At 48.8% G+C, this 11,683-nt stretch overlaps 1 protein-coding gene across 6 annotated transcripts in view; it reads left to right on the top strand.

The window, feature by feature from the left end:
* Positions 1 to 11,683, top strand: part of LOC125985351 (piezo-type mechanosensitive ion channel component 2) — a 33,832-nt gene that overhangs the window by 20,134 nt on the left and 2,015 nt on the right. For all 6 annotated transcript variants that reach the window (XM_049748108.2, XM_049748109.2, XM_049748110.2 and 3 more), the window contains 30 exons: positions 11 to 211; positions 290 to 494; positions 709 to 810; positions 887 to 1,052; positions 1,769 to 2,012; positions 2,241 to 2,358; positions 2,444 to 2,600; positions 2,681 to 2,770; positions 3,091 to 3,215; positions 3,336 to 3,404; positions 4,733 to 4,836; positions 5,463 to 5,583; positions 5,741 to 5,809; positions 5,884 to 6,050; positions 6,114 to 6,313; positions 6,515 to 6,688; positions 7,150 to 7,749; positions 7,869 to 8,127; positions 8,228 to 8,407; positions 8,535 to 8,859; positions 8,949 to 9,081; positions 9,185 to 9,332; positions 9,436 to 9,647; positions 9,724 to 9,882; positions 9,936 to 10,083; positions 10,368 to 10,556; positions 10,632 to 10,724; positions 10,818 to 11,107; positions 11,175 to 11,254; positions 11,430 to 11,628. In XM_049748108.2, the coding sequence (XP_049604065.1) occupies positions 11 to 211; positions 290 to 494; positions 709 to 810; positions 887 to 1,052; positions 1,769 to 2,012; positions 2,241 to 2,358; positions 2,444 to 2,600; positions 2,681 to 2,770; positions 3,091 to 3,215; positions 3,336 to 3,404; positions 4,733 to 4,836; positions 5,463 to 5,583; positions 5,741 to 5,809; positions 5,884 to 6,050; positions 6,114 to 6,313; positions 6,515 to 6,688; positions 7,150 to 7,749; positions 7,869 to 8,127; positions 8,228 to 8,407; positions 8,535 to 8,859; positions 8,949 to 9,081; positions 9,185 to 9,332; positions 9,436 to 9,647; positions 9,724 to 9,882; positions 9,936 to 10,083; positions 10,368 to 10,556; positions 10,632 to 10,724; positions 10,818 to 11,107; positions 11,175 to 11,254; positions 11,430 to 11,628 (5,327 nt within the window). The remainder of the gene's footprint in view (positions 1 to 10; positions 212 to 289; positions 495 to 708; positions 811 to 886; positions 1,053 to 1,768; positions 2,013 to 2,240; positions 2,359 to 2,443; positions 2,601 to 2,680; positions 2,771 to 3,090; positions 3,216 to 3,335; positions 3,405 to 4,732; positions 4,837 to 5,462; positions 5,584 to 5,740; positions 5,810 to 5,883; positions 6,051 to 6,113; positions 6,314 to 6,514; positions 6,689 to 7,149; positions 7,750 to 7,868; positions 8,128 to 8,227; positions 8,408 to 8,534; positions 8,860 to 8,948; positions 9,082 to 9,184; positions 9,333 to 9,435; positions 9,648 to 9,723; positions 9,883 to 9,935; positions 10,084 to 10,367; positions 10,557 to 10,631; positions 10,725 to 10,817; positions 11,108 to 11,174; positions 11,255 to 11,429; positions 11,629 to 11,683) is intronic.

Below are 11,683 nucleotides of genomic sequence, written 5' to 3' on the forward strand. Positions count from 1 at the left end.
GTATGTGCAGCACAACCTCCTGATCCTGGCTCTGCTGGCGTTCGAGGTGACCATCTACCGCCACCAACTGTACTTCCGTGTGAGGAACAAGCTGTCGCCTCCTGCTGCTCGCATCATCTTCCACGACGTGACGCGCCAACACCTAGATGTGGGCATCGTGTGCTTCATCAAATACTTCATCAACTACTTCTTCTACAAGTTCGGACTAGAGGTGGCGTTACCTTTCAAGTCCCGCTAACACGTCACCGCGTGACTAAATGAAGAGCTCGCTCTTTGTGCCTCTCCGCAGACTTGCTTGCTGCTGGGCGTGAATGTGATTGGCCAGCGCATGGACTTATACGCCATGCTGCACGCCTTCGCCCTCATCACCGTCATGTACCGGCGCCGCAGGAAGGCCATCGCCGAGATCTGGCCCAAGTACTGCTGCTTCCTGGCCTGCATGCTCACCTTCCAGTACTTCATCTGCATCGGGATCCCCCCCGCGGCGTGTAAAGGTCTGTAAACGTTGCCATTTTCTTCCAGAATAATGCTCATTTGTTTAAGTATATTAAGTAAGTAAGTATTTGTGTATCAAAAATAGTTTTAAGTCAAAAAACTCTGTAAATAAATGTGACTCTAATATTCGGAATATTTTTCCAATCCAAACAAATACCATTAATGATATCCAGCAAAAGCTGCAAGTCCATGTGCAATTATTTCACTTTTTAGACTATCCTTGGAGATTCCCGAGCTACTCAGCAGACTCCAACGTGGTCATGTGGCTCTACGTTCCCGATTTCCTCTCCAGGCCCAATCCGTCTTTCCTCATCTGTACGTAGCGGCACCACTCCGCCCGCCCGGCACATTTACAGGCCGGTTAAGGCGAACGTGGATCTCTTTTCTCCAGATGACTTCATGCTGCTGCTGTGCGCCTCCATGCAGAGGCAAGTGTTTGACGACGAGAACAAGGCGGCCGTGCGCATTATGGCCGGGGACAACGTGGAGATCTGCAGGGACTTGGACGCGTCCTCCTTTAGCGTGCACAACCCCGTCCCTGACTTCATCCACTGCAGGTACGCCGCTTGCTACCCGCTTTGCATTCTACTGTTTGGGGTGAGCATTTTTGGTGAGTGAGCCATCCTGAACTTCCTGCCATATGGCTTGTTGAAGGAGGTCACACAAAACAATAGGAGACTTTTGAGGTACAGACCGAGGCGAGTTAGGCATGCATAGTCGTCCGCGGCCATCGATCCGCATGAGCTTGCTATTGTAGTCTTTTGCCACACAAAGTGGACGCGTCTTTTATTAACGCACTCTACGTCCATCAACAAGACCTCGCCGCGAGGTCGAGAGCACGCAACGGCCGCTCTGCACTTATTCCATCGCCGGTTCCCCCTCCGGGATCAAATTACGGATACCGGGCGGGGGCGGGGTTAGAGATCCATAATCTGCAAAAACACTCTGTCGGTCACTGCGCTACTTAGACACCCCCCCCCTGTGCTCTAACTCAATAAATAGCTTTCAAGTATGGAAAAGGTATTTTCACCCATCAAGGTGGGGATTGATTATCCCATTCAGGCGCTTCCTATGTTTTCACCACATCCAATCCATCACCTGTAATGGAAGCTGCCACGCATGCGGTTTTCCTCTAACTATGTACAAGTGACCCGCGTCATACGACAGATGGGCGTGTACTTTGCCTTTGCTTGGTATGTTATCCAAGTTGTGTTCTACTAGGTAGCGCTTAAGCAGGAGCAATAACCGGCTCTCTCCCAACTGTGCCCTGTAGGTCGTACTTGGACATGCTGAAGGTGATCATGTTCAGCTATCTGTTCTGGTTCGTGTTGACAATCATTTTCATCACGGGCACCACACGCATCAGCGTGTTCTGCATGGGCTACCTGGTGGCCTGTTTCTACTTCCTGCTCTTCGGCGGTGAGCTCCTGCTCAAGCCCATCAAAAAAATTCTCCACTACTGGGACTTCCTCATTGCCTACAACATCTTTGTTATCACCATGAAGAACATTTTGTCTGTGAGTAGATGCACTTATTTACAAATACATATGAAATTATGTATATTAAAAAAAATCATTTGATATATACAGAATTTTATATATCATATTCTAGAATGTGTTTAATTGTTCAATCTCATCAAAATGGTGCATGTCATTAGCTCAGGCTGGAATGTCTTGTTTGGATAACAGAAGTATTAAGAATGAATTTATGCAGTTATCCATTCCTGATTTTTTTTTTTTTTCCAGATTCTGGCTTGTGGATACATCAACTCTCTGATCCCCCACAAGTGCTGGCTCATTCAGCTCTTCAGTCTGGCATGCACCATCAAGCAATACAAAATCAACACCAACCAGGAACATCTTAGTAAGACACCCCCCCACACGCACACACACAGACACACACGCATACACATACAACATCGTCCCATTGACGCGTACGTACCGAGCAGAAGTGGACCAGCGGTGCGAGCTGCCCAGCGACGATGCAGGCATCATCTGGGACAGCATATGCTTCGCCTTCCTGCTGCTGCAGCGGCGCGTCTTCATGAGCTACTACTTCCTGCACGTGGTGGCCGACATCAGGGCCTCCCAGATCCTCGCCTCCAGGTATGTGCGGCTCCGCCTCGTCCCCATCAGAGAACCAAATGGTGTTTTCACTTGTGTTGCATGCGTGCACTGCGTTCCAGGGGGGCAGAGCTTTTCCAGGCCACCATCGTGAAGGCAGTGCGGGCACGCTTGGAGGAGGAGCGTAAATCTGTGGAGCAGCTGAAACGACAGTGAGATGTTTTTATTTGATTCATTTGTCTGAGTTTTATATTGGTTTTGTTTTTATTTATTTAGTTTTGGTTGTATTAATTTTTTAATGTATTTTCTTTGTTTGTTTCTTTTTGTTTTCATATGTAATTTGATTTTACCATTTGAATTGTTAGTCTCTTGTGTTTCTGTTTTGTCTGTTTTGTTATTTTTTTTCATTTGTTTTTAATAAAATGTTTCAGTTTGTTTCTTTTTCTTGTTTCTTTCTCTAGTTTGTTTATTATTTATATCTTCTTTTATTATAACCCAAATCACTCACCTTCCCGTGTGTCCGTTTGCACAGGATGGAGCGCATTAAGGTGCGGCAGCAAAAGTTCAAGCGTGGCAAGGAGAGGATGCTGAGCATAGCGCAGGAGTCAGTGGAGGGACAGACGCTTGCCCCGCCCCCTCCCGACGAGGAGGACGAGGGTATGGCGAAGGCCCGGCCGGCCCAGTGCCCGTGTTGATGATGCTAAGCTAACGTAGCCACTCTTTCTTTGATCTTTTACTTTGTGTCGTGTTGCACTGATGTCATTTGTTAAATTTTAGGAGCGCAGCGAGCCAAAGCCAAGACCAAAAAAAAGCACTGGTGGAGGCCGTGGGTTGACCATGCTTCCAGTAGGTTGACCCCTCGCCTCTTACTCATTCCTTCGTTCCTATTGGCCCTTGTGTCCTCGACCAGAACGCCACCGAGGATTCCCACTCGGTCCGAGGGCGCCGAAGGCACCGGCTGTCGTCCTCTGGTATTTTTTAGTCCTTTTCTGTCTCTATTTAAGGACGCTGCTTGGCTGTCGCTGAAGAGGCACATTAGAAGATCTACCATATGTGTCCGTAATGCGGCAACAACGCCTTAAATAGACACGAGAACAAGGAGGCAAACGAGAAAAGGACTAACGGCCGGAGGTTGTGCTTTTGCTCCGAACGCCCGACGAGCCCGCGGTGGGGAATCGCTCACGTTTTACAGTGTTTTCACGCAAAGATATGAAGTCCTTTCTGCCTCCAAAGGTTTCATTCTTTGCCCGCGGACATGATCAAAACCAACGGGCGTCACCAGCCATTAAATCGTTACGTTTTCTAAGTCGAGCTGTTTCGATGGCTGTTTCATTGGTTAGTTACTTAGTTAGCATGCTTACCAAAAAACATCGGAATCATCGAATTCTGGTGCATTAACAGTCAGCTTACATCGGGACCATATTAGGCAGTGATTGACAAGTCTGAAATGACAGCCACCTTAAGCATATCACTTGGCACATCAAGATTTCGGTGAAAAAAATGACATTCAAAAATAGAGGCAGTTTTGATTTATTTTTCATAAGGCCATAGATTTGATTTTGGCCATTTGGTTAGTTAATTAACAAAGTTACAGAACAATGATATGATTTCCATGTCCAGGTCATCTGTCATGTCAAACGTTCAGTGGAGAAACTGAATGGATATACAGTATTTAAAAAATAAACATGGCAGCTTAGGTTTTGATAGTGTCCGTTTGGTTGGTTGCTTAACACTCAATCTGAAAAAATGATTTCCTCCCGCATCACTTTGTGGTGAAGTGGTGTGAAAGCAAAACCGCATCTAACAAATTCTGGTCTGGTGTGAAAGTACAGATGGAAGGATTTTTTTTTCTCCCATTTTTCTTTGTTCTTAAAAGGCTGGTTACCTTTTTGGTTACGGATCATGTCGGCTAATGCCGCCCCGCCCGCCCACCGCTCTGAATTTTGCCACCCCAGCACCCCCCCCCCCCCCCTCCCTTGCCCAGCCAGTCAGTTGCACTTCTGTTCAAGGACACAAGTCAGCCTTGTCACTTTAAACTCTGCTGTCGACTCAAATGACAAACGCACATCACATCAGCGCTTTGTGCTCGTCATGGTAGATTCTGTGTCTTTTCCTTCCTTTCCGTTCTTGTCCTTTGTGCGCCTTCAAAATAAACCTTGTGCTGTCACTGTCAGTGGTTAGAAGCGGCGAGTATTACTTGTTTGAGACCGACAGCGAGGAGGAGGAGGAAGAGGACGATTTGAAGGACGAGGAGCCACCGAGGAGGTCCGCCTTCCAGGTGCTTTCTGCACACATTTGATTGACTTGTTTTTTTTCACCCACATATTAATAACATTTCGTCTGCTTTAATAAAAACCCTAATACATGATTTTCGACTAACCCTCTTCATCTTTTGTCATTTCTCTCCACCTGTACCTTTAATTTCTACCCCCCCGGTGTTCTCTTCCCCTCTGTATTTTTCTCCTCCCCACCTGTGTCTTCTCTGACCATGTTCTACCTGCGTCCACCTTTATCACCTTCCTTCTCTCCTCTCTCCACCCGTATCTTCTCCCACCCGTAGCGAGCTATCGGGAAATTTGTCTCGGCCGTTTTGGCTTTGCCCAAGTCGGTCATAAAGCTTCCTAAAACTGTGCTCCAGTATGTAGTGAAAGCAGGAAAGGTAAATCAACCAGTTGTACCCCCCATTTGTGCATGACCAAAAAGTGCCTCATGTTTTGTTGCGACATCATTACGTGGATATGAATTTGTGATTGTGACAACTATTGTGACCTTTTGTTGTTGTTGTGACGTGCTGGATAGGGAAATGTTGTACACTTTTTGCACGTGGCTCTATTTTCACCAGTTGCTCTGTCCATGCATCGTTCCTCTCTGTTCTTATCATCTTGTGTCTTCTTCAATCTGCAGTTCCTCTACCGTACGTGGATCAAAGACCCCAAAGCAGCCCTGAAGGCAAGAGCCAGAGACAAACGCAAGTTCTGGAAGAGATACACCAAAGGAGGCAGACACAAGAAAAGCAAAAAGCAGGGTAAGTGGGCGGGACTTGGGAATGAGTATTAAAATGGCCTGGATGAGCTCTGAGCTGGTTTGAAAGTGAAGACAGCTAACTAGTGTTTGATGTATGAAGTCGAACTTCCAACTGGTTAAGCTTTGAAAATTCCTCACTGAATCCCTTTGCGATGCAGAAACTTACTTGGGCATCGAGACGGACGACCTGTCCGACAGTCAAGAACAAGACGATAACTCTGGACCAGGTTGGCTTCTTCGCTTCCTTTTCCTCCTCCTCCTCCTCCTCCTGTTTTCTCCTAACTGGTCAAACCATGTGCAGACAACATCTTCAAGCGTGTGTTCAACATCATCAAGTTCACATGGGTGCTGCTGCAGACCACCGTGGACAGCTTCACCCGGTGGATGAACGAAGTGTGCCGGGAATACATCGACATCTCCACCGTGCTGCGTATTGAGCGTTGCATGCTTACCAGGGAGGTCAAGAAGGTAAAATACTGTGCTCAAGCATTCTGTGATGTTCTCTAGCGCTGACGTCCTCAATTCCACCAGGGCAACGTGCCGTCCCGAGAGAGCATTCACGTCTACTACCAGAAGGCCATGCGGCTCAACATGTCACGGCAGGCCAGCATGGACCTCCTCAGTGAGGATGAGTCGGGGGGGAGTTCGACGGGGCGGCGTCGGCGGCGGCGGCAGAGAGCCTACCCAATGGAGAGCCAGGCCTCCACGGCCTCCAGGGACAGCATATCGAGGTAGATTGAGCTTACCTTCATCAGATACTTTATTTGGTTCACATGGACTCATCAACTCGAAACAGTGTGCTCATAAAATTGTGAAGGACCCATGGCCATGAAACACATGCAAGCAAATATTTACGCTGACATCATTTTGAGTCGTTGACGCTCCATCTCATCCCGCTTCTCACACTCTCCACCTTCGTCGGCGCATCTCAGCGCTTACACCGAGGCCACCACGCTGTTTTCTCGTCAGTCCACCTTGGAGGACCTGGACGGGATGCCCGAGTGCATCCCCAAAACCAGCGAGCGGCCACGGCCCAAACTGCGCAAGATGTACGGCCTGGATATGTCCACCTCGTCCGTAGACAGCGGCAGCAGCTTCGTGTCCAGGTGCAACCAGCCTTGGGCACAACACACACACATCACATCCACATTTCAGCATCCATCCATCCATCCATCTTGTCATGTGTTTGTATTTCATTGCATCGCGTATTCTATGCCATTACTAGCGTCAAAGTTGAACTAGTCAAACATTTTTTCTTCTATTGATCTGGATGAATTTTAAACCTTTAATTCAACTGTTTGAACTTTGAACGTGATATAGTAAAAATCAATCAGATGAGCTTCATACTGGTTTTAAAATCGATCGGTAAACTGGTTTGAAAATTAAGCCTTAAACCGTTTTTTGAAATGACCTCCCTAAAACTGGTTTTAGAAATAATGTTGAACTCTTAAACTGACTTGCAGATGTCAACAACCACTGTACGTATTTTATTTACCTGGCTGTTATTTTCAAACTAATGTACATAAAAATTGCATCCTAATCAAATCTCATGAGTTATGTCCTCCAGACAGGGCACTGCGGAAACCATAGAAGAAGAAGTGGAGGATGAGCGGGATCATCGCGAGGAAGGACCACGACGTCTTCCTCAGAGGTCCCAGGAACTGGAGGAGTCTGAGGATGAGGGTGGAGCCTGTGGTGAATCGGAGACGCATCCTCAGGAAGACAAGTTGGAAGTGGGACAGGAAATGGAACATATGGAGGGGCCTGTTCTCAGCGACGAGGGACCGGAAGTGGAACATGGCGAGAGGAGTGTCATCTGGGCGTCTTTCAAGCAAGACGAAGAGCCTTCTAATCAACTCCAAGAGGACGCCATTAGTGAGAGCGAGGGTGGAGGAGAAGGATGTCAGCAGGACTTTCCACACACGGGGGATCTCTTGTGCCCCAATGACACGGACGCCTCAAAGACGTCAGACGGCGACGTGCCGCCCAGCTACAGCAAGGCGGTCAGCTTCGACCGGCTGGAGATGAGCGACGATGACGACAGCGACGAGGATAGGAGACGGCGGCGCATGCTCATGACCTCAGACAGCCGCTCGGACAGCAGGTCCGACATCTTGCTGCCTTCCATGACCACGGAGCTGACGGCCAGCGAGCTGCTGCTCAACAAGTAAGACACACTACCAAAGCCTAGACTGGTTTGAAAACGAACTCGACAAGATTTAAACTGGTTTTCATGAGAGCAAATTCAAGTTGGTCTGAAAATGACCTTGATGGTCTATTGCCCAGGATGTTCTACGATGAGGAGCTGGACCAGTCAGAGAAGTTCTACCAGAACCAGCCGCTGGTTCTGCAGCTGTGCTATGCCTTGTACAACATGCTAGTGGCGCACTCTGAGATGGTTTGCTTCCTGGTCATCATCATCAACCACATGGTGTCGGCCAACTTTGCCACGCTGGTGCTGCCCGTCACCATCTTCCTGTGGGCCATGCTGTCGGTGCCGAGGCCCAGCAAACGCTACTGGATGACCGCCATCGTCTACACTGAGGTACCAAATGAAGAACAACATAGTTTGTCCTTTAACTTTTAACAACAAACAAGATTGAATGTGGCATGAACTTAGTTGACTCTGTATTTTTTCTTGTCAGGTTACCATTGTCATCAAGTACTTTTTCCAGTTTGGCTTCTTTCCCTTTAACCAAAACAAGTTACTAAAGGAGAACCCTTACCACCCGCCCAACATCATCGGCGTGGAGAAAAAGGACGGCTATGTCCACTACGATCTCGTCCAACTCCTGGCGCTCTTCTTTCACAGGTCCATCCTCAAGGTAAAAAAAAAAAAAACGTTAGCATGACCACAGTTCAACTCTATTTTACAAAAAGCTAAGAAGTTGAGGGAAAAAAAAAATGAACATAAAATAAAGAAACGTACCCACGGCACACGTGTCATCCCAGTGCCACGGCTTGTGGGACGAGGACAACCCCAAGGGGAAGAGGGCGGCGTCCCGTCAGAGCGAGTCAGAGGATGAAGGGAGCCGTATAGACGAGAGTGAGAGGGAGTCGGAACCCACCTCCGCTTCCGTCGCCGCCACCAATGCCTCCTCGGGTCGCCGTGGCTCCACCAACACCTTACGCTCCATCAACTTTGGCACCTCCATGGACTCGGGCCAAGTGCAACTGCACAAACAGCAGGAGAACACCTACCAGCGGCGCACCAGTTCCAGCGGGGGCTCGCATGTCTCACACAAATCCCTGCACTCGTCCGACCGAGCCAAGCGGGGTGAGGCCATCTGTTTTTGCCGGGTCGCATCCCGACGACACCGAAGCTGAAATACAGGCTTTGCATTTAATGCCTTGTTCCCGACGCAGGAAGCGTCACCTCCCGCGGCAGCAGCCACAAGGACGGCAGCGAAGCCAGCGTGCATCAGAAGACCAAGAAGCAAATGATCCTGGAGAAGCTCAAGGAGCAGCTCTTCAAGGCCAGAGCTTATAGTGTCAAGATGTACAGCATGTTGTCCTTTTAAACCTTTTCAAACATTCTGCTGCTCTTCTTTGACTTTTCCTCTTTTTGTACGTCATCTCATAGCTCTGTGGGTGCCTTTCAGGTTCATGGAGATCTACGTGCCCATGCGTCAGTTCTTCTATGACCTCATCCACCCCGAGTACAGCGCCGTGACCGACGTCTACGTGCTCATGTTCCTTGCCGACACCGTCGACTTCATCATCATCGTCTTTGGCTTCTGGGCTTTTGGTGTAGGTGTTGCTTATACGTGCTCTTGAAATGAGGGTACTGTGAAAAGAACTAAAATTGTCACAGTTGAAAATCTTCACAGTCCATACGTCTGCTGTCTTGCAGAAACACTCGGCGGCAGACATCACTTCGTCGTTGTCGGAGGATCAGGTCCCTGGACCTTTCTTAGTGATGGTCCTCATCCAGTTTGGGACCATGGTGGTGGACCGCGCCCTCTACCTGCGCAAGTCTGTCATGGGCAAGGTCATCTTCCAGGTCTTCCTGGTCTTCGGCATCCACTTCTGGATGTTCTTCATCCTGCCGGGAGTCACCGAGAAGTGAGAACGTAGCCGCTTATCGTTTGGCCTTCAAATGGCGTTAGTTTAATTTGTGGTCTTTCTTACTTCCACCAAGGCGTTTCAACAAGAACACTGTGGCCCAGATGTGGTATTTTGTCAAGTGCATCTACTTTGGGTTGTCAGCGTATCAGATCCGCTGCGGTTATCCCACCCGTGTGTTGGGGAACTTCCTCACCAAGAGCTACAATTATGTCAACCTCTTCCTCTTTCAAGGGTAAGCGAGCATTCAAAAAGCAAAACAAACAAACAAAGCGGTATTGTTTGCAGGTTCCGTATGGTTCCGTTCCTGACTGAGCTGCGTGCCGTGATGGACTGGGTGTGGACGGACACGTCGTTGTCTCTGTCCAGCTGGATCTGTGTGGAGGACATCTACGCTCACATCTTCATCCTCAAATGCTGGCGAGAGTCAGAGAAGGTGCTGGAATCAAATGGAAGTGTAGCCGAGCGAGAAATGAGATTGCCAAGTGTTGCTTGAAATGATTTCCTGGTTGAACTTTTCAAAATGTCTGCCCAGTCACGCAGTGCAGCCGGTCTGTATGTATGGCTTGCTGTGCCAGCAGATATCAAAGCGAGAAAAGCACAACTAGTCATAGCTGGATGATTTTTCTCCAAGGCAATTGAGATGAAAATACCAAAAAAGCATATTCTGGTACTCAATTTGAGAGCAAGTAAAAGCAAGCCATCCTTCCGCCCATCCAGAGGTACCCTCAGCCACGAGGCCAGAAGAAGAAAAAGGTGGTGAAGTACGGCATGGGCGGGATGATCGTGATGCTGCTCATCTGCATCGTGTGGTTCCCGCTGCTCTTCATGTCGCTCGTCAAGTCCGTGGCAGGCGTAGTCAATCCGCCTCTGGACGTCTCCTTCGAGATTACACTGGCGGGATTCCAGGTAAAATGAGAAGGCGAGACTTTTCCCGAAAATAAAAAAAGTCACTCATGGTGTTTGCCTTTCGGTCCATGGCAGCCCATCTTCACCATGAGCGCTCAGCAGAAACAACTGCATGAAGTCTCTGAGAAAGACTTTAACGATTTCATCAAACAGTACAATGATAATGAGGTGAGTACAGCGCCAAGAAGAAATTGTCGCAGATCAACTAGTGGTGGAAACATTAGTTCCTAATATTTGCGTCTGTGTCATTGACGCCACCAGAAAGCGCTGGAGTGGCTGGGGGGCTACATGCCAGGTGACTTGGTGATCGCAGAGCTGAAGGGCAGCTCCAACTCTCTGTGGACCATCAGCCCCCCAAGCAGGAAAACCCTCATTGACATGCTGGCTCTGAACGACCACTTCCCCATCACGGTGTCCTGGTCCGTGCAGCGCAACTTAAGCTTGGGAGCCAAGGCGGAGACGGCGTCCGGCAAACGGGTCACCAATCTCTCCAACGATACCAAGAGGGAGCTCATGCAGCTGCTCAGGGGAGACGAGAACCAGTCGCACGTGTGAGTGGACTCGTCGCTGAGCTCGGGAGCCAGCGGATCCCGTTAACATTCTTTTTTCCACACGCAGGATGCTCACCGACATCTTCCCGCGCTACATCAGGGCGCCCAGCGACTCCGATGCCAAGCCTGTTGAGCAGCTGAATAAAGGTAGTGGGAATCACATTGAGTAGATCAAAATGAGGGGGAAAAAAAATCAAGCTGTTTTGAGACCTGTCCTAGTATACTCGTCTCGTAAGGATTCAAAATGGAGTCAAAGGAATGCAAATACTAATATGATGAATATTGACTTCGACCTTATAAGTGCTGTGTTGCAATTGAGTAGCAGACGAGAAGATGTGGAACATCAGCGTGAGCCTACAGCAAGTGAAGACAGCCCAGCGTCAGCTCCAGGAGTGGTGGATTGTCAACCAGACGGAGCGCGGACCCATCGAAAAGAGTCAGAACCACGATGCCTACCTGGAGCTTTACGTCTTCAGCGACCAAGTCAGCCCACCCAGCCTGGGCTTCCTGGCCGGATACGGGTACGACTGCTGACGTACACTACATTAAGTGCATTTAGATGTTTCTCTCCAAAAT

This window comes from Syngnathus scovelli, chromosome 17 (genome assembly GCF_024217435.2).
Source record: "Syngnathus scovelli strain Florida chromosome 17, RoL_Ssco_1.2, whole genome shotgun sequence".
Classification (NCBI taxonomy): Eukaryota; Metazoa; Chordata; class Actinopteri; order Syngnathiformes; family Syngnathidae; genus Syngnathus; species Syngnathus scovelli.